This window comes from Anneissia japonica, unplaced genomic scaffold, assembly GCF_011630105.1.
Source record: "Anneissia japonica isolate Jap-2015-1 unplaced genomic scaffold, ASM1163010v1 scaffold287806_len661372_cov189, whole genome shotgun sequence".
Lineage (NCBI taxonomy): Eukaryota > Metazoa > Echinodermata > Crinoidea > Comatulida > Comatulidae > Anneissia > Anneissia japonica.
In genome coordinates, this window is record NW_022743067.1 from 26,720 (window position 1) to 47,953 (window position 21,234).

At 34.4% G+C, this 21,234-nt stretch overlaps 1 protein-coding gene across 1 annotated transcript; it reads left to right on the top strand.

Annotated features, from left to right (window-relative positions):
• Window positions 1-219: 219 nt before the first annotated feature.
• Window positions 220-20,764, top strand: LOC117119351 (plexin-A2-like; the record flags this gene model as incomplete). Its single annotated transcript, XM_033264142.1, is given in 17 exon segments — window positions 220-380; window positions 1,515-1,611; window positions 3,247-3,504; window positions 4,922-5,062; window positions 7,083-7,302; window positions 8,126-8,259; window positions 9,060-9,181; window positions 11,448-11,519; window positions 12,015-12,089; window positions 12,561-12,627; window positions 13,797-13,943; window positions 15,308-15,455; window positions 16,213-16,316; window positions 16,895-16,979; window positions 18,156-18,250; window positions 18,921-19,025; window positions 20,598-20,764. Coding segments are annotated over 17 exon segments (2,099 nt in total), but the record flags the coding sequence as incomplete, so codon positions are not given.
• Window positions 20,765-21,234: the final 470 nt, after the last annotated feature.

The window sequence follows — 21,234 nt, forward strand, 5'->3', positions numbered from 1 at the left end:
TCATCATGACCATATTTAGGCATGTCACATGTTTTTGTCAAAAAAAATTTGACAGTCTGGACAGGGCTTTAATCTTAGTCCACACTATCAAATTTTATGTTACAAATTTATTACACACAAATATGAGTGTATCATTGTTGTTTGTCACATAACATTTAATAGTGTGGACAAAGTTTACATTATATTCTAATTTGCTTTTTAACGTTTTCTTCCAGTGTGACTGACACAAATATTATCTGCACTACCACATCATCCAGTGTAAGCGGAGATGTGTCTCTTACAGTTTATTTTGGAAATGTGAGCAGGAATTCCTCTGAAATGTTCAGAGTCACCTCTAACCCGAATGTTACAAGGATCTCGCCCTCAAAAAGTATATGCTCGTAGGTATCAGTATACTGTTTTTTAATGCAAAGTATATCACACACCTATTCTTAACATTAGGACTGGAGTGCACTTCCACTAATAATCCCAATATTGCTGTCCAGTGTAAAATATTAAAAAGAATCCCTAAAAATTTCAAGTCAAATGTTGGAATTATTCATTAAAAGAAATGAAAAAGCTATAATTTTCCAATGAAATAGATTGGAGCATTTTTGCTCTTTTTTGCAGATTTTTCTTCCGTAAAATAAAAGAATTGACAATTTATGTGTCTATGCAAACAGTAAATGGAAAAGTGTTATTTTTACTTTTGTTATTTGTCAAGAAAACCATTTTAAGAGTGAGCAATTTGACATAAGTGCACAAAGTAACTACAGTAATTATTAGTATTTTACAATTTTAATCTTGCACCAATGTAATTACATTTAGTATGAAATATATTGAAGAAATACACCATATATTCAGGTGAACAAGGCGATCAGCGTATAAAGGCCTACTCAGACAGCATCGGCAGACGTAGCCCGACCCGATTTATCGTCAGGGACAGCCTTAAGCCGTCGTGAGAAATATTAAACATGTTTAATATTCTATGACGCGACTGCCCCCGACGCACACCATCGCATCTGCGTTTAACTCACACAGACCCGACGCGACAACAAATCGCGTCAGGCTGCGTCGTACGACTGAGTTGGCCTTAAGACAACCCCTGAATCTTGATACTAAATCTAGCTGGCTAAAAACTGAGCCAAATGTAGAACTAATCTTCCAAATAATACAATTTTATGGGCTTTGAAATGTTCATGAAAATTGCATTTTCATACATTTAAAATTGTATCCATTTATACTAACAGTAGCTTTCTTTCAGTAGTAAATATTTGAGTGTTACAGATAATCTGAACATAGACAAACATGAGTTAAATATCAGAAATTTGTATATTTTGTACGTAGAAGACAACCCCCTGTTTATCAATCATAATTTGCTAATTTAAGCCTCTTTGTATACGCAAGAATGTACCGTAATATTTTTAGTACTTTAAAATATTTTTTATATTTATTAAGGAAATTTGTAGGAGCAAGAAATATCTATGAGACACTTGTTTTATCAAATTCATGTTTTATTTAATTTTTTTTTTCAGTGGTGGTAGACAAGTGGACATTTTTGCGAATAACTTTGATGCAGTCCAAGTGATAAAAATTTCCGTGTCACATAATAATTCAAGTTCTCCCCAAAATGTAGGTCAAGAGAGATTGTTTAATTTCAATAAGGTTTATCGCGAATCCAAATAATAATATGTTAGATTTATATAGCGCTTAACGCCAAGAAGGCCTCTAAGCACTTCACAGTACTACCCCTGGTCATGGGATTAAACGCCTATGTAACACAAACTCAAGCTCTCTGGGGTAGTATTCCATAAAGTTGCAGCAGCTACGTCAGCGCACTTTGACATTTAACCCCACCAAGTACCCATTTATACTGATGGGTGGAGAGAAGCAATGCAGGTAAAGTGCCTTGACCAAGGACACAAGTGAAATGCACAGCATATAGGGATTGAAGGGGCGCAATTACGCCAATTTATCTCTTGTGCCACCACGGCGGTGGTGTGGTCGTTTTTTGCCCCCTTTTCAATCTCATCATGCTTTGTTGCGGCACACCCTTTGTTGATATTTCTTGATTTGCGATATTAGCAGGTTTACTAATACTCATGTGATCATATGTTTTTGAGAAAAATATGTTTCTTCTTAATTGGGATTCCATCCCACGATGCTTGATAACTAAGTTTGCTAATACAGCCTTACACATCGGTGCTGGCTCGAGTCACTCCTTGTCCAGGTTTCGGTTTGTGGAACCTAGTCTTCTCAGATAAGTTCTTAAAATGTAGTTCCACTGTATACATCTGGCTTGTGTGCATCTTCCGGAAGAGTTGGTGTTACCCGATGCTATGGTTCATTTTAGCTCCTGTTGTTGTGGAATGATGTGAACAAGTAGCTACTATAAGGACCGCTTTACGGTGACAAGGTAGTCGCAAGCCATGCCCATACGCAATTCAGCACAATGACGTGTTGTTGTGAATGGGTTATTCTCCTACCTTCAATATGCAAATCTCAAAATAATTTCATTAGGATTCCATATAGTAATAGATTGGTAAATTCATGAAATGAAACCAATAAAGGAATAAATACTTGCCATGTTTGATCTACTACCAGTAGAACTTCACTGTGGTAGTAGATTGAAACGTCACAAGTACGTATTCATTCAATAGCTCAATCGAGAGAAGATAATGTCATTTGTCCTGTGTGTAGAATTACCCATGTGGATTGGATTGAATTTATTCGGTGTAAACACCAAGGATAGGCCATGAAAGTCTAGAAGAAGACTTATTTCCAGTGGGGGAAAGACGGTGCGCTATTGTAACTTGTATTTCAGCCCTCTAGCTGAAACACATGGAGAGGCAGCGATGGGAATTGAACTGGGGACCTGGAGATCTCCACGGTTCAGCGCACACAGTGACTACCACCAGATTAGCCGACAGAACTAAGCTGCTCTCTCATTTGCATTTTAAAAACCAGAACCTCACTGGAAAAAAGTCAAACTTTTTTCTGTTATCCTTGGTGTTTACTATACCAAATATATCTGATCCAATCCAATTATAATCATGGAATTTTACTGGATTTGAATTGAAGACCATAAGATTTGAAATCATGATTACATTATTATAGCAATGTGATTTTGGGGTTGTTTATTATGACACACCAAGTGCTGACTGTTCCATAAAGTTTTTCAGGTGTGTTTTTAGTTATTAGATCATTTGCAATAGATATCTTTCCAACATCGTTGCTGACTTTTGCCTTCTAAATTTTGTTATTTAGAATTGTACCTTAAGCGGAAATGATGGTGTGAGGTGCTATACACCAAAATTTCCTGGTGAGTGTCCAACGATGTGTGATGGTGGCCAGCCAGTGGATATGCAAATCTTTTTTGATGGCTATACATACAGTCATGACAGTCATGGTGATAATACCTTCAAGTATACAACCAACCCAAATTACTATATGTTCAATAATACAGAGCATTACAATCTTACAGATGGGGCGTTAGAACTTGCCAACAGGGAGTTAAAGTTGCAGGTCAGTTGTATTTAAGGCATGTCTGGCTTATATTGAAATCACACATTAACAAAAGTTGTTGCAAGTATTAACAATTATACTATATTACTACCAAGAAACTTATATTACTATGAACATTTTCGAACCATGTCATATCCATGTAATATTATCATTCCAGCAATGGCCCCCACATGGCAATCAAATTTGATTGGCAAATTAATATATTTGGTCTGACTGCTTGTCTAGGCGCCGGTGGTCGGCAGGGGTGGGGAGGGGGGGGAATTTGCTCTCTGACTTAGCCTGTGAAGTATTGTGATATTTTTGTGTAAATTATTCTATGTATCTCTACCTACTGTAGGTAAGTCTGTTTGATGAGATGATGGCAACTAGACATAAAGGTGTTTTCTTCACCCCCAATTCTGTCCAAAGGATGGGTACACAGCTAGTTATTGTTATTGTTATTGTTGTTATTAATAGTGCTAATATTATAAATATGTTTATTTCTTTTTAATTGGTGCGAAGCACCCAATTCATATTCTTGACAGCAATTTGACCTCTGAAAGGTCATTGTTTGTCAAAAAACAAGGGCCTAAGACGACTGAAAAGCGGAGTTTCCTTCTTTCATTCTGCCGGGTAAAATCAATTACTTTAGGCGACGTTTGTAGACTAACCAACACGTACCAACTTCCGCGTGTCGCGCTAGCCTTATCCTACTAGGCTTAGACTAGCTAGGATGGTATAGGCCTAGCCTTGAAGGGACGAAGGTCCTAATGAAAAACAACATCGCTCCTTGATAGCTAACATTGTCTATTTAACGTCACAATAATTCAGACCTATAGTTGTTTTTTGAATTGTACTCCACAAATCTCAGCCGATACCTCGCACAACTCGAGTAACGTCTCGTATCTATTGTCGTGACGTCATGGCTCGCTGGCTCACACTTGCGATGTCTCGCACTTCAAATAACACGCTGGCTTGCACTTTGGCAACATTCTTTGGCAGTCAACTCCCCCTAGAAAACCCGCCCTTGGAAACTTGCCCCATAAAAAAATGTACACTTCCTAGACCATGCAGTCTTCAAAATAAAAATTGTAACCTTTGGTAATCAACTACATTTTCCACATACATAGAAGTTTTTGAAACTTTATTTTAAAAAACCTAAACCATAATACAGACACTTTTTGACAAAAATGAAAAATTACGACTTTGTTACCCAATGAGAAGTGTTCTAATATAGAAAATGGGTCGTGTCTTATATTATTTGTTATATTTTTATTATTCATTATTTTCACTTGACTCGCATAAATAATTTTGTTCGAAGAACATTTATATGCAGTTGTACTTCGCAGCACTTCACTTGCAATTTGCAATTTTTAGTCATAGGATATTTTTGTTGATAATATGAATAGCGAAAATAATTATCTCTTGTGGTTTTCAGGGGGAAAATCTGAACTGTGCCATTGAGAAAAATGAAGTTGAAGTTCTTGTTGGTGACAAAACTTGTGATATTTCAACTTTGTCTAAGAAAGTACTGATTTGTACTACATCACAAGAAAAATTGTCAAATGATTTAGTGAGAGTAAGTACAACCAAACACCTTCCCAGTTGAGCCTCTGACTTGTACATCCCTTCTGACAATTAACTTATTAAGCCCAATTTTTTTCCATCTTCCCAATACTGTATATTTTAATATTGGAACCGATTGTTTCCCTCTCAGCTTTCAGGTTTGTTACTATGTGTATTAATATTTTCTCTTTATTTATATAAGTTGTCTGTATACTTACAAGTGGAGTACCAGCTGGTAGGTCTCACAAAAGAGTATAGAATTGCAAGTGGTCCAACTGCCTTGAATTTTGCATGCATGCAATGAATTGGGAAAAAAAAAGTACTACTATGAGATATGGGGGAGGGGGGCGACCTATTAAAATTTGAACTGAGTTCAAAATCTCGAAAATGCGTTCTATAGGTGCAGCAGGCATTTTAAATGTGATTGCCTTTTATGTTCTTTTGAAGGACGTCCTCTAGTTTGTGGTAGTAGTTTTCAAGATAGGATTGCATTTCAACGAAACCAAGAGAGCCGGACCTCTTGCAGTTCATCACTCTCTGGTCTCCCTGATTACTACCTCAAACATTGTGCAAATTTAGCTTAGTATGTGTTACAAAAGCATTCCATTTGACCAGTAATAATTTACGAAAATACGATACTTACAATAACGTTGCTTTCACAAATGATTGTCTTTAGCTGCTGCAGGCATTCGGCCAATTTATTAAGACAGTTATGACACCTTTGGGTTAATATTTTCTAACAGTGACCTCAAAACTTCACACTAATTGCTTTTTTTGTTTTGCAGTTGAGTTGAATAACTTGGTGGTTAAGATGCTTGACTTGTAATCTCAGGGTCCTGGGTTCAATTCCTGTCATGGTAACAGGATTTTTTTTCTAACAACCAGAACAATTCCACTCCCTAAGCTTCATAATGAAAACTAGTTTAAATGGAGCACCTTGTTTATATGTTTGTCATAGGAAAAGATTGCATAAAGTGATTACGTTCGCTAGTGGCATATTCTTGGCCCAGAGCCTAAAAATCAAATGAATAAATAAATAATTGTTTTTTACTATTCATAGTGCATAGAGTACTACAGTGTTACGTCACGATACCATGTGATACTACTCCGTTGCCATTGTTACAAAATGCGTTCAACCTGACGCCATTTTCTCCACTGACAAACCATTGATCCCAATTTTCGTAATTATTCAGATGTTGTATCTTAATTTTTCTTTGTAAATTTCAATTGATGATTAAATGTGTGTTCGGTAACTAATATAATGCGAGCTTTTGTGGTTTTAGTACATTTTAATGGTAAAACATTAGATTTTAAAATGCCTATTCCATTCCAGCCAATGAAGTTATTCAGGCGTAATGAATGGTAACCTACGTCTGTTGACAACAGAGAGCGCAACCTGGCGCCGTGACGACACGACTGTGGTACTCTATAGATGTTCCACACGGTCAGATGTAATTGCTAGATTGACCATCCCTTAAGTTTATTTTTATATACTCTGTTAAATTGACTTAGAATTTTATTTATTTATTCAGTTATTTATGTAGTGTCTTCCTTTGCAGATACGAAATCACTTCTGTCCCCGGTAATGGTCCTTTCCGTTAAGTCCGCCCCTTGGATATTGCTGCTAACGTCCCACGAAACGACAGTGTTAAAACAATCACAAGCACATGCGTTCGTGGGGCAAAATGAGTGTTAGTGGGACACTCACGTATTCCTGGCGTTGCTCTAATTGTTCAGTGATTGAGTTTGATTTACATCCCTAAAAGGTCTATTGGGTCTACGTGCTTAAATGTTGCTGCTGTAACCAGCGTAGGAGGAGAAAACCCCACTAGGCACCCATTTATACTCCTGGGTGGAGAGAAGCAGTGCACATAAAGTGCCTTGCAAGCGAAATGCACAGCGAGGGATTGAAACCCTGACCTCAAGGTTGGGAAACCAAACCGCTGCACCAAACCAAGTCTACTATACAGAATATGGTGTAAAAATGATAAAAGAATATATCATTAATAATTGATTTTTAAAAACAAAAACAGGTACGTCATGGTAACTTTGATGTAATACTTGGTAAAGTCAGTACCCCCAAAAGTACGTTATGGATTGGTATTGTAGCCGGCGTTGGATCTGTGGCCATCATAATCTTTGTCGTGGTTGTCTGTCTTAAACGAAAAGAACATAAAGCCAAAAGAAGCACTGAGCATTTACTCATGGAATTGGACAGCATGGTGGACAGTGTGAAGGAACAAGCACTTGTTGGTAAATTAATATTTTTCTGCAAAATGAAGTGAAAAGATGGCAGTGGAAGGGAGATAGGTGGCAGATGATTAGCCTGGGTGTGAGATGGATATGCTGGGATGGGAATGTGTAGGCGGGAATGGGAATGGGAAGACAGCAGACTATGGTATGGTATGGGTAGGCATGTTTATACTGTATATTGATACCTAAAATGCTTGAATAAGCACCTCGGCGCTTATAAAATTTTTGGAGGCTTCACTGCGGTGCTTATTCGAGAGTGACGCTTATAAAAAAAAATATTGGCGTGGCGCTCTCCATGCCCATTCCCATGTTACCTATCTCGCATATTCCTGTAATTCGGTAGGCCTATTATAGGTCCTACCTATAATATCATCGTAAATAAACGTTTAAAAAAATGCTTGTCTTAATTGTTTTATTTATTCATTTTAACACTGTATAAATTTATTTAAAACCCTGTTTCTCAAAGTGTTTCATTACACACAAGATAATTATAACTATCAAGAGCAGCGCTTAGCGAAAAAAATATCCTTTGGTCCAGTGCTTATTCGAGCGTTCATAAACCAACATATTTTTCCCTCGAAAGCCCTGTTCTGTAACAAAAAACATGCGAGGTATGTGGCATGTATAAATACCATCATGATGACATCACATCATGACCATATATAGGCACATCATGGACTACATATAGGCATATAGTACAACATATTGTTGTCAAATAAAATTTTATAGTGTGGACAGAGCCCTATATAATTGACAGTGTGCTTGCTGTTAGATGTGATGTGGGAACAATGTTAAGTAAACAAAATCTGTTTTGATTTGACAGCTATTGCGGACATGACTCTGAATTTGAATGACCTAGCACAAGATCTAGAAGGTCACGGAATGCCTTTTAGGGGGCCAAAGGAGTACACGATGATGATGATGTTTTCTGGCTATGACAAGAGACCAATAGAAGCAGTAGGTTTTTAATCCATTTTGTTTTATTCCCTTTTACAATGTGCAAAAATAAATCAAATACATAAAATTCAGAGTAATACAAATAATAAATAGCCCAATCATAACAATTCATAACATATAATAAATTAAATCTGCTGTAATATTTTGGAAAAAAGTTTTAGCGAGTTGAGTGGCCGAGTTGTAAATTTTGGGTGCCACTAACTACAGCTTTAACATTAGTGGCAGAGCCAAGCCAAAGGAGGGATAAGTCGAAATTTTCAAAATTGAGTTTTGTACATATGAAATTAGACATTATTATCTTCAACATAAAAAAAAATCACTTTGATATGGTAGTTTATGGCAAAGTTATGGACAATTAAAGTTAGGATACTTGGTAAGTGTATTTTGAGAAAACTGGCTTTGAAAATCAGATTTTATGTCTGTACGCTAGGAAAAGCTTCCGTAAATACCATCTTTAGAGCATTTATTGATTATAAATCAGAGAAAGGTAATTGTAGTATGAAAGTTAAATGTTTAAAATGCATGTTTTAAAGACTTAAAAAAATCGGGGAAAATGACTGATTTCACATTTGTGCATTTATTGGAAAACTGCCTGTGAGACTTATCCCTCCTTTGGCTTGGCTAGTGCTATTTCGAGCCGCTCCTCGTCCAGGGTTGGGTTGGTAGAACCTAGTCTTCTTGGATAAGGACTCAAAAAAGGAGGTCCAGTGTTACATATCTGGCTCGTGTGCCATTGAATCTTTCTGAAGAATAGTGAAGAGTTAACCGATGCTATGGTTTTGTTTTTTTTATAATTTTAGAATGGCAATGAGAACGAACAAGAAAACCTAACCGAATTCTCAAGACTTCTTTCCAATAAGGACTTCTTAGTTGTATTCATTAAAGTTATCAACAAGAGTAAAATGTTTAGTATCCGAGAAAAGTAAGTTGAATGTCCTAGAGATGTAAGTTGAATCAGGGGTAACTTTAGAGGCAGGTAGGGTCGGGGGTTAAATAGGTTGTATGACATGTTGTGTTGGAGGCTAACAGTGTCCAGTAGCTAGGCCCTGATGTGGGTCCAGGGGGAAATAAGCCTACTGTTGTCCTAAAAATTATATAATCAGTAAATTGTTTTTATTAATATTGTAGTAAACGTCATTTCATCATCATTGTTAATCATCATTGTCAGTATCATCATTATCATCTTCATCATTTATCATTATCATCATCAATATCATCTTTATTATTATCAGTATTATTATTATATAATTTATCTCATCATCATCATCGCTGCCGCCACCACCATCATCGTCATGACCGTTACCGCCATTGTCGTCATGGTTATTCTTATATCAGATTGTTAATATTATTGTTGCTGCTGCTGTTAATGCCATTGGTAATGTTAATATTATTCTTAATATGATTATTATTATACATTATTCTATCAGTTAACAATTAGTGGACAAAGATGTAGTAAATGCTTCTTCTTTTATATTGAATCTACAATGTTTTATCTTTCAGCGTGTAATAAAGTACTAATGGTAACATCTATGTTTTAAATGTTTTCCCCTTGTTTCCAAATTCATTTTTCCAAACCCATATTATGTTTCATGCATTTTTATTCGCTATTTGATACAAGAAATTCCCAAGATTTTATTCATTTCATATATATTTTATAATTCCTTTCATTATGTATTTCTTTTTTTATTGTCATTTCATAAATCATTCTTTGTTTGTTTTTTATTATACTGTACATGTTTCATTTTCCCAAAATGTTCATCCATCACATTGTTCTGTTCTCCATCTTTTTTCCTCAGTCTCTCTTTCTCCATTTTTAATATGTTTTCATGTCCTAAATGTTTTCTCATTTCCAATCTTGCAGATAATTATTACAATTTACTTTATGTTTAAACTCTATTCAGAACTACTTTGTATATGTTTATATGAATTGTAGTGTTGTATTTTTGTAATCATTTTATGCCCTGTCCAGATTATCAAATTTTGTTTGACAAAAACATGTAAAATGACTAAATCATGACCATATATAGGCCCAACATGACTATAAATGGGCATGCAACAGTTTTTTTGTCAAAGAAAATTATGGATGAAGCTTCTGATTTTGCTTTATTGTTGTTGTGGTATAATTGTTCTTGTATCAGAGTTGTTTGTGAATGGTTGTTGGCCAGTTAAATGTTAAGTTTGTTATTAATTTTGCCCTCCTTTGTTTAATTTAAAATAATAACCTAATTATTATATTTTTCATAATTTGTAGTGTTTTTGTTTGGTGAAAGGAGGGGGAGGGGGCTTAATCTGTTTTTGGTTAACTTTTTGATTCACATAAATGGCTAACATATATAATGTATTCTATAACTCAATCAATCAATCAATCAGTTAAGTGTCTGATCAATCGATCAATCAATCTAACAGTCAGTCAGTCATTACAAAGTACATAAATGTAATAATGGATTGATTATATTGTTATCATATACATATTTATATTTATCATTTCATTTATTTATTCAACCAACACTTACAATTACAATGACAATAAAATACAATATGCAAACAAAAAAATGGAAATGCTGGATTGAGGTAGCTTAAGCAAAGTACATTGCTATAACTTGGATGAGCCAGTTACCCTTTAGATGCAATAATCAATATTAAATATGTAAGATGTTAATTCAGATTATTATTCATTGTCACATACATACATTCAGTTTTAAGGTGATACATTCAGTTAAATGCAAAAATAACTGCACAACAACAAAACACCATAAAATAACTGAAGATAAATGCACAAAAAAATATAAATTCTTGTAAAATAAATGTACATATTCTTCTTGTACATTGTATTGATGTTGTTAAAATTATTAATATTTTATACAAGTCTGAAAGAGTTTAAAATGCTTTTGAATACTTTAGTAAGTCAATTAATAATTTTATTATTATTATTTAATAAAAAATTATAATTTATTGATTCGTTTGGTATATATATAATATTGAATAAAGGCTTAATTTTTACAATTATCATTTCTAAATTTATTTCTTTGTCACCATATTTGATTATCATTAATATTTATATAGTGCACATTTTTACAATATTCATCATAATCAGCGGCACTTTACATGCCTAGTTTAATTTAGTTTAATTATTTGATTCAGATGAAAAATGCATCCTTTCATCTCATTTTGTATATTTTTCATTACAGAGGAAATTTTGCATCTCTGCTTGCAATTTTAATGGTAGTTGACGACAGATTGAACTTGAACTATTTAACCTCGTAAGTCTTTGTATATTTGTTGTTAAGTATGATGAGAAAAAAAAATCAATGTTTTACAAGTCCAAACTTTTGAACATTGCTAGTTATTTTTTATTTAATTTAAGTTCATGGCAATTCACATAAATCAATGTTGGTCGAAAATTGGAAAAATCGGATCTCCTCCACCCCCCCCCCCCTTTTGAAAAGCAGTAAACAAAAAAGGCAGGGGACACACTTGGACACATTTCAGGCTTGGCACCTGTCACCAACTGTGTGGGTCTGTCCTGGAAAAAAACTGACAAAAATCTTAAGCATAAAAAAAAATTTAAAAAAAACTCCTATATGCAGAAAAGGATGATAAAAACAAGATTAAGAGCAATTTAGTATCAAATTGTGAATGGGAATAAATGTGAGAAAAAGAAAGAAAAGACAAACCAAATAGCATTGACTGTAAAAGTAATATTATTTCTAGCATTTGGGACACAAGCTTCTAATTTTTATTTGTAATTTTTTCAGTGTCCTAGATGTGTTGCTAAGGGATCACATTGATGAAATGGTATCAGACCGAAAAGCTAAGCAAGTGCTAAGAAGGTAGAGTTTTTTTGAGAAAATTATAAAGTTAAATATATTTGCTTCACGTCCAACAGCAAGTACACTCGCCACCAGGATGGGATGATGCTTTATAAACCAAGTCTCTTTTTGAGGCTTGGTGTTGAGAAAAAGTGCTGCTGTGACAGATATTGAACCCATGACCCTCTGATTAGAAGGCAAGCATCTTAAACACTAAGCTATTCAACTCCACTCCAATATAAAATGTATATTATTGATTAGATTAGGTGAGACTTTTTTACCTTGCTTAGCTAACTATATTTTTGTAAGATACAGGTACTGTAGTCAGGATTGCATAATCACTTTACTATTGTGTTTCCGCCTGGACGCACCCAGTGCATGTTATGTGCGGTTTATTTCAAACCTTGATAATATCATAATTCTGCTTTCTCATTTACCAATGGTTCCGTCAGAAGAATCTAATTTAAAATCTTTTTTTGTTGTTGTTGATAGAAATGAAGGTGTTACAGAGAAACTTCTGTCCAACTGGGTGTGTCTTTGTATGTATTCACACCTACAGGTACAGTAAATCATTTATGATTATTGTATAAAAAGATGAATTAGTGAATCTGACACTTATATACTGTAAAGATGTATAAAATAAAGGTTTGCAGCCATTGTTTGATATTGAATGAGTTCTCGTTAATTAATTAACTAATTATTCATAAAAAACGCTTTTAAAATGGATTTGTAACTACAGGTCTCCCTCCAATTAAAGACCACTTTTGGGACCAATGTTCCCATGGTCTTTAGCAGCTTTGGTCTCTAATTAGAATAATAAAGATAAAGAAATTTGTTAATTTGTGACCACAGAATAGTGGTTTTTAATTGAAGGTGGTATTTATTTTGGAGGGGTCTTTCATTGGAGGGAGACCTGTATATCACAATGCTGACAGGTCTTGTGGTTACCAAAAACCATAATTTGCTGAAAATAGAAAAGGGCCTCCATGGCTCTTCACCATAATCCTCTTCCCATGATGATATTGAGGATATTCGATTTGCAATTATAAATTATGGAATTGATATTTCTTGCTTGAACCAACTCCCTGCTTGAACTTAGTGTCACAAAGAATGGCCCCTGCTGACAGCTTGTATTTTGATTTTCACGTTTCACAAGTTTGTATACGTATATTCACAGGCATATGGTTTAAAAACTTGTGAACGATAGATGTAAAAAAACATGCACTTTTAAAAAAGTGCATTAGATATCACCAGATCAGGAAATAAGCCCCAAAATTCCCTATCCCTCTTGTAAACTTTTCTTTTTGTGACATCACAAAAAGGTTTTCTGCAATTACCAAGTGGTATTTTAAAGGGTATGGTATTGTCCACCAAATGTACTACAAACGTTATAACAGATTTTCTGTGATTACTCAATAATGATCATTCAATTTTGAATTTCTGAATTTCTTTTCATATCCATTTTCAAATGTTGATAGAGATAAATATGATGATGATGAATATGGTAATAGTAATTGTGATGGTAATGTTTATGATATTGTTGATAATGACTATGGTGATGATGATTGGGATAATAATAATTATATTAAATATGATTATATTGATGAAAATTGTGATGATAATAATACTAATGATAATGATCAAAATGTAATCATAACGGTGAATTTGATGGAAATGATGTTGATAATTATAATTATAATATTGATAATGATAATTTTGGTGATTTAGCAACATAACGCCCAGCCTCTATATCTGATGTACCAATCGATCAGGTGTTATGTAAACAAAGGTGCTGTTGATGCGGTCACCCATCATTCCCAGCATGCCCTGAGCTTAAACACACTCCTCCGTGAAGACGTTAAATATGAGGAAATCGTAAGTTTACCATTATATATAATTATATAGTATTAATAGGTATAGAAATAAAAAGTACTACAGACCCGTTATTACAGTGGCGGATCCAGGAAATAGAGGGACCAGAGAGGGACTGTCACAGGTGGAAAGTGTAGACCACCTCAGCCCCACCATGGTTGGGGCTGAGGTAAGAAATTTTCAGATTATGGCACCTCTAGATGGCTGGAAATGGCACTCTCAGACATAAATTTTATTAGTATTTTCCTTTTTACTCTATTTTTTGTATGATTTTGAAAAATTTAGGAGGGCCTGGGCCAACTCGCCTCCCCCCACCCCTTGAATTTGCTACAACTCTAATTCTAAAACAATGAGATGAAGTGGTACCTTATAATCTTAAGCTTTATCCACTCTCTCAAAGTTTATGTGACAAACAATGTAGTATGTCCATATTTGGGTGTAATATGACATCCTCATGCCCATATATGGGCACACACACTAATTTTTCACATAAAATTTGATAGTGTGAGCTCTGTCCACACTATCAAATTTTTGTTGTGTGAATTGCTCATATATGGGTATGATGATGTCATATTACATCCATATATGGTATGATGATGTCATATTACATCCATATATGGGTATGATGATGTCATATTACATCCATATATGGGTATGATGATGTCATATTACATCCATATATGGTATAATGATGTCATATTACATCCATATATGGGTATGATGATGTCATATTACATCCATATATGGGTATGATGATGTCATATTACATCCATATATGGGTATGATGTCATATTACATCCATATATGGGTATGATGATGTCATATTACATCCATATATGGGTATGATGATGTCATTACATCCATATATGGGTATGATGATGTCATATTACATCCATATATGGGTATGATGATGTCATATAACATCCATATATGGGTATGATGATGTCGTATCATACATGGACAAATGATCATTGCTGGTCACATATAATGTGATAATGTAGATACAGCTATAGATGTAAACACATGCAGATAAATCAAAAAATAAAAATCCAATCCCTATTTTATTAGAATGCTAAATCTAATGAGTTTTTATATATCTTCAGATTTTTATTATTAATTATCTTATTATTAATTATAATCATTTTTTTTCGTCATTGTAAATTTGTTTTGTGTGCAGTGTATTGTATTGCCTATACTATATTTTTAAAATATTTAATAGATATTTTAAGGATTGTTTTTTCAGTAAATTATAAGGCAAATTTTGTGTTTGTAAACTTGCTGGTAATGCAAGTGAAAGTTTATGTGTTAGTATTTTTCATAAAAAAAAATAATGAATGAATGAATTTTATACTTCCATATCTTTTTAGACACTGGACGTGATTTTCAATTCCGACACAGTACGAGTTGAAGTATTAAGTTGTGACACTGTTACTCAAGTTAAAGAAAAGATTTTAAATGTGTTGTGTAAGAATAAACCTTATTCTAAAAGGTATCCTGCTAAAGATGTTGATCTAGGTGAGTATAAAATTTTGAATGACAAATACTAAAAATAGCCCTTTTATGTAAATGAAATAGAGTGATGCTTTTGTCAGCAAGGTCTGTTTACATGGCTTAGGGAGTGGAGGTTTTAGTTGTGAGAAAAAGTCCCGCTGCCACAGGAATTGCAGGGGTCTTAAGTTGTGAAAGTCAAATTCCTGGAGATTTTGTCATGCTGGACAGGCAGAGGTTTGCGACGTGTGTACTACTAGCTGTAAAACGCATGTACAAGGGCACGCGTGTACAAAATTATTGCCTTTTTCAATATAAAAACAAAGAGGTTTGGGCAGAATGAATCTTATGTATACTAGATTTAATGCATAAGAATGGGAAAATTTAGCTTAGCATAAGCCCTAATTGTGAAAATTTGTTAAAATTCTGGAGAAATATGAAATTCAAATTCCGGGAGAAAATGTGGAATTTCCGGGAGATGAACCAAATTTCCTGGAGACTCTAGGGCAATCCGGAGACTTGAGAGCCGTGGGAATCGAAACCCGTATCCTGGGATTAGAAGGCAAGCATCTTAACAACTAAGCTATTCAACTCCACTCCACATAGCCACTGCATGTGTTCCTTGTTCGATTCCATCACTGCTCCCCTTATGTTTTGCCTGGAGTGCTAAAATGCAAGTTGCAATCGTCCAATTTTACCGTAGTCGATCGAAAAGATTGTACATATGTGTTTCTGGAAGAGATATAGACAATCAATTTTATTTAGTACTATAAATTTGTTGTAGATTGGCAGCATGGAAGTGCAGGTCATCTTATTCTACGAGATTTGGATAACACATCTATCCAGAAAGGCAACAAAAGAAAACTAAATACTATGGAGCATTTTAGAGTAAGTTTTTTTTATATTTACTTAGCCTGAAACCTCACAGAATGAAGTTAATAATGAAAGTAATAAAAAAAATTATTTGTTTATTTTCTAGAATAATTGTGTATAGAGTGTTTGAGCCATGGCTGGGGTGGGAGGGGGCAGGGTCTTGAGTATGAGTCCCTAAATTGTGGGATTTTATTTTTTTTTATTTGCGCTGCCCACGTGTTTGTGTGCCACTGTTATAAAAATTCCAGATGAATAATAATTGTCTTTATTTTAATTATTATTACACTTTTTTTTTGTATTATTTGTTTGTTACTTAAACTGGTGTACCTGTTCATTAGCAAGGTACTGTTCTTGCACAGAAACGGGGATGGCTTTAGAATATTCATTGGGTTGGTGGTGGGAGGTGGGGGTGCTATGGTGTTCAGCTAAAGTGCCTGACAATTATTTCCAATATAGACCAGTGGGGTCAAGGGGGGAGGCCCTAGTGACTACTTTGTAAGACAACACTCACATTGTTCTCTATACTTGTCCCATGGACCTATTAATAAGATTATTAATAAATTATTAATAGGTCCATGCTTGTCCCTTAACAGGTGAGGACTGGTTACAGGGTTAAACTTGTTTCTAAGCAAGATGAAGCAAATGCAAGTGTCAACCAGTCAAATGGCACACTGCGTGGTAAGTCAAACAAATATTATTTAATGAATTCAGTTTGGTGTGCCGTAAAATGCATCTTATTTCGATAGATGGAATAATATAATAATTGTGACGAACCTTTTTTAAAAAAAATATTGAACAATAAGCAATATATATCCAAGTTTCCTTTCAATGATATCCAAGCTAAAACATTATTGTTATCACTGGTGCTGTTGTTATTGATGATATTATCTTGTTGATGTCAGCATAGAGTGGAGTTGAATAGCTTAGTGGTTAAGGTGCTTGTCTTTAAATCCAAGGGTACTGGGTTCAATTCCTGTCAGTGTTACAGAATTGTTTCTCACAACCAAAACAACTACACTCCTTAAACCTCATATTGAGATTTAGTTTGTTTATAAAGCATTGTCTGTGTATCTTTTCTTTGTGAAAGGGATTGTCATCTACAAGTAGGATGGTGATTTGCTACTGACAATCCTTGGTGCATTTTTTGTGGGCCTAAATGAATAATAATAAGAATAATAATAATAGATATCACCATATTCAGCTAAATACAATGTGTTATGAAAGTACATTCAGCCAGATCTCTTGAAGAGTCTTCTTTCAACTTTGGACTCCTGAGCTGACATCTTTCCTCTGAATAAGGCTTGAATCAAAACCTATTCATTCATGATCACATGATGAAACTTCGTGGGAAAGTACCGTAACCTGGCCTTTTCCATTGGTATCTATAAAGTGCAATAGGGGTATGAGTGAACAGGGTTGGAAAAATTGTTCTACAATGGAGCTCTATGAAATTGATTCTGATCCCCCAAAAACAAAATGTATCATAACGTCTTATATTTATAAGCTAGCTTTCTCCCCTGATGAATTTTATCATATTTCTAGTTTTATAGGTCTCAATTTAATTTTAATTTTCTCAATTATGTAATCTTTTTTATACTATTTTATGTGTTTTTCAGTTTTGTATTTCCGAGTTTTAATGTATTCTCATGTAATTCAGCATTAATTCTGCCATTTGAGATTGAATAAAAAAAAAGAAAAAAAAAGAAAAAAGCAAAATTTTAAGCTCTGTTTACACTATCAAATTTCATCAAAAAAGCATCACATAAAATGTAAAGGAACAATATCATCAAAATACATCAAACTGCTTTAGTTGGGTCTTTGTGTTGAAGTGTGGATATGTCTTTGTTCAAACAGGGCTGGATAACTTGGCCTACAGTGGAGCTCTTGATCCAGAATCAGTCATTTATTCTGATGAAATTGACTTGGAACTTGCGACCGTTTATCATCTAGTAAGTGGTGGTATTGCTATTGTTCATTACGCTTTCATAATTGTATTCAATATTCCGTACAATTGACATGTTGACAAGGACCCGAAGCCCCGCTCACAAAGTCATGAAAACCTTAGACAATGGCAGTTAGACTTACCGAGTTGGCGAAGATTTTCTTTGCTATAAACCTTCTTTAAGAAAGAGAATTCAGGGTAGGCGGTATGCAAATGAATCGTATATTCATAGTGTTAATCTATTTCATGGAACATGGCGGGGAAATTGTTGTAAAAGCCTTGTATGTCGCTCCCAAAGGAAGAGGAAAAAGCCGCATTCAGTCAACTTTGTTGTCGGCAAAGGCCAAGTCACTGATGCGCACTGCTCGTGTAAATCTGGGTATCTATAACCAAGCATTGACATTTAAGCCTAGGCTCAGTATGTTTCGCGTTTAAACCAGCTGTCTAAGGAAATTAAAATGTCTGAGAAAAAGTTTTTGATCATATGACTAAATGACGCTCGCTGATTAGTGGGTTTATCTGTCAATCAAATCTCGTAAAGATGTTAATTGACAAACTTTTATATTACTGTGCTTCCACACGGAAGGAACTGATAGGGAAAAAATAAATGTTGTTATTGTATGATTGTAGCCAACTGGATGGAATTATAATGATGATACTATTTATTTTACAAACAGGTTGATGAATCGGAAGATGCCGCGTCTGGCAGCAGATCAAATCAGAAAGCTTCCAAAAAGAAAGCAATTGATGAGTTGTTCTTCCCCAAGATGCTTGCGACCAAGGTGAGTGAGTACTTTATTGGATACAATTGTGTGTTCGTGATGAACTACATGGCTACTAAGTTATATTGATGCCAAGTTTCCTTTCACACAAAGGCTACACTACGAAAAGAAAATGAGGATAAGGTGGTAATTATCACAAAATTATAAATATACAATGTATACTGCATGTCCTTACAAAATAATTTCTAATTTTTATAATATTAATAATAACAATTTCTAGTACAGATATATTTTTTGGAAACATATGGCGCTGGTTCTTAATAGGTCGCCCGGGGGCCAAATTTGGTCTGCTAAGCAAATTAATGTGGCCCGCGAGAAGAAGTTAAAGTATAAAAAAATATATTTAAAGAAACTAAAATTAAGAACCATTCGATGAATATTTTTTTCAATAAAGTGAAGGCCAAAACACAATACTGGGCCAATGTGAAGTAGGGGTGACCCCCCCCCCCCCATGCAGATCTAGAATTAAATCCATTACCAACCAATTTATTGGTAGTCTTGTTCAGCCAATATTACATAGCAAATTAAAAATAACAACTTTATCAGATACTTTATTATAAGTGGACCCGAGAATTTACAGGCAAAATGTTGTTAGGCTTTAAGGCCCTGGTATTTTTGTGGATATAGGATAGGTGAAATCACACAGAAAATACCTATTGTCTGCCAAACTATTAAGTTGAACAAACTTTGTATGGCTGTTAAAAAAAACGAAATACTTTGTATCTGTCATGATTATGCCTGTAACTTCAAGTTTGGTTTGAAAATACTCCTACTGGATTACTATTACCAGGTAGTTGTTCTTGTATGGATGATCTCTGAGCAGGTAACAATATTTGGTTAGGCCTAAACAGCAAGGTCAATATAATAGAAAATATATATAGTTTTACTCTGATAGGGGAAAAAAGCCAAATTCAGGAAACGATACTTCGCCCACAGTTACACTTGCACAAAGAAAGAAAGAAGTTCTATTACCAGTCACCGACAACATTAAATGCCTACCGACCCTGAAAAATATTTTTGGCATGAAAGTATGATTATTATTTTTTTTAATTTCAATTTTGTATAAGCCTGCTTATTATTAGGCCCATGCAATTCGAGGACTTCTTTGAATGTGGCACTTTACCACTTATCATGCTAAGTACTTAAAACCGTCAGTTCCCAACCAAAATATTATATCGATCATATGGTGCAAAAATTAGAATAGAATTTAAACTTGCCAAAAAAACTTCTGCCAAAAAAAGATCTGTGCAGTCAACAGGGACCTTCGGCCACAGCATCTCAGAATTTTACCTTAGGTCCATAAATTATAGCAAGATACTTGAAACTCCTTATGATATCAAATCTAAAAATAATTTGGCCCTTCAAATAGATTAATTAAGAACCAGGGCGCTATGGTATAGAAAATATAGAAGTAAATATGGAAATTGTATAAAGGTTCTCTATGGAAAATGTATGAAAATTCTATGAAAACTTTTTATGTAGCCTAACGCTATATAAGTGCATGACTTAGTGGATTAGTCCCTCATAAAGAGACAGCTATTATGACTGTATGTGTATTTGGCTTTATTTCAGCAAACTATTCTAAAGTATGTACAAGACATGTTCCATTCCATTTTGAAACCAGCAACTCACGATCACAGTCCGCCATTGGCCATTCAGTACCTCTTTGATCTTTTTGATCGTGAGCAGCGGAAACACAAGGTTGGACACGATGTCCTGAAGGCCTGGAAAAACCAAAGGTCAGCTAGCTTGCTTATATAAAATCACTTTATTTCAACAACAAAGGAAAAATTGCCTCACATCCAGAAAACAATGGTCCAGGAAGTAGACCAATGCAGGAAAGGCTAAACAAAAAAATCATTGTGTTCTAAAAAAACTAAATTAAAATTAATTAATTTTAAATTAATTAAATTTTAGTTTCTTAGTGTATTAAAAGCACCTTGAGGTGAGTTTTATTGTGGAAGGTCCTGTACAAATACATGACCATTGACCATGCTGACCATTAAAAAACTGTTAATCAGTTCAACTTCAGAGAAAGGCAAGATTATTTCACATTAATACGCCTTTGGCTGTTTTTTGTATTAAATAAATAAAAAAGTTATGTCCTGGTGATAAATTATTGTACCTATGCATTAATCCAACTAGGCTATAAGAATTCAAGTATCCTGAAGTCTTGATCATTGATTGGTTGATATTAAAATATATATAC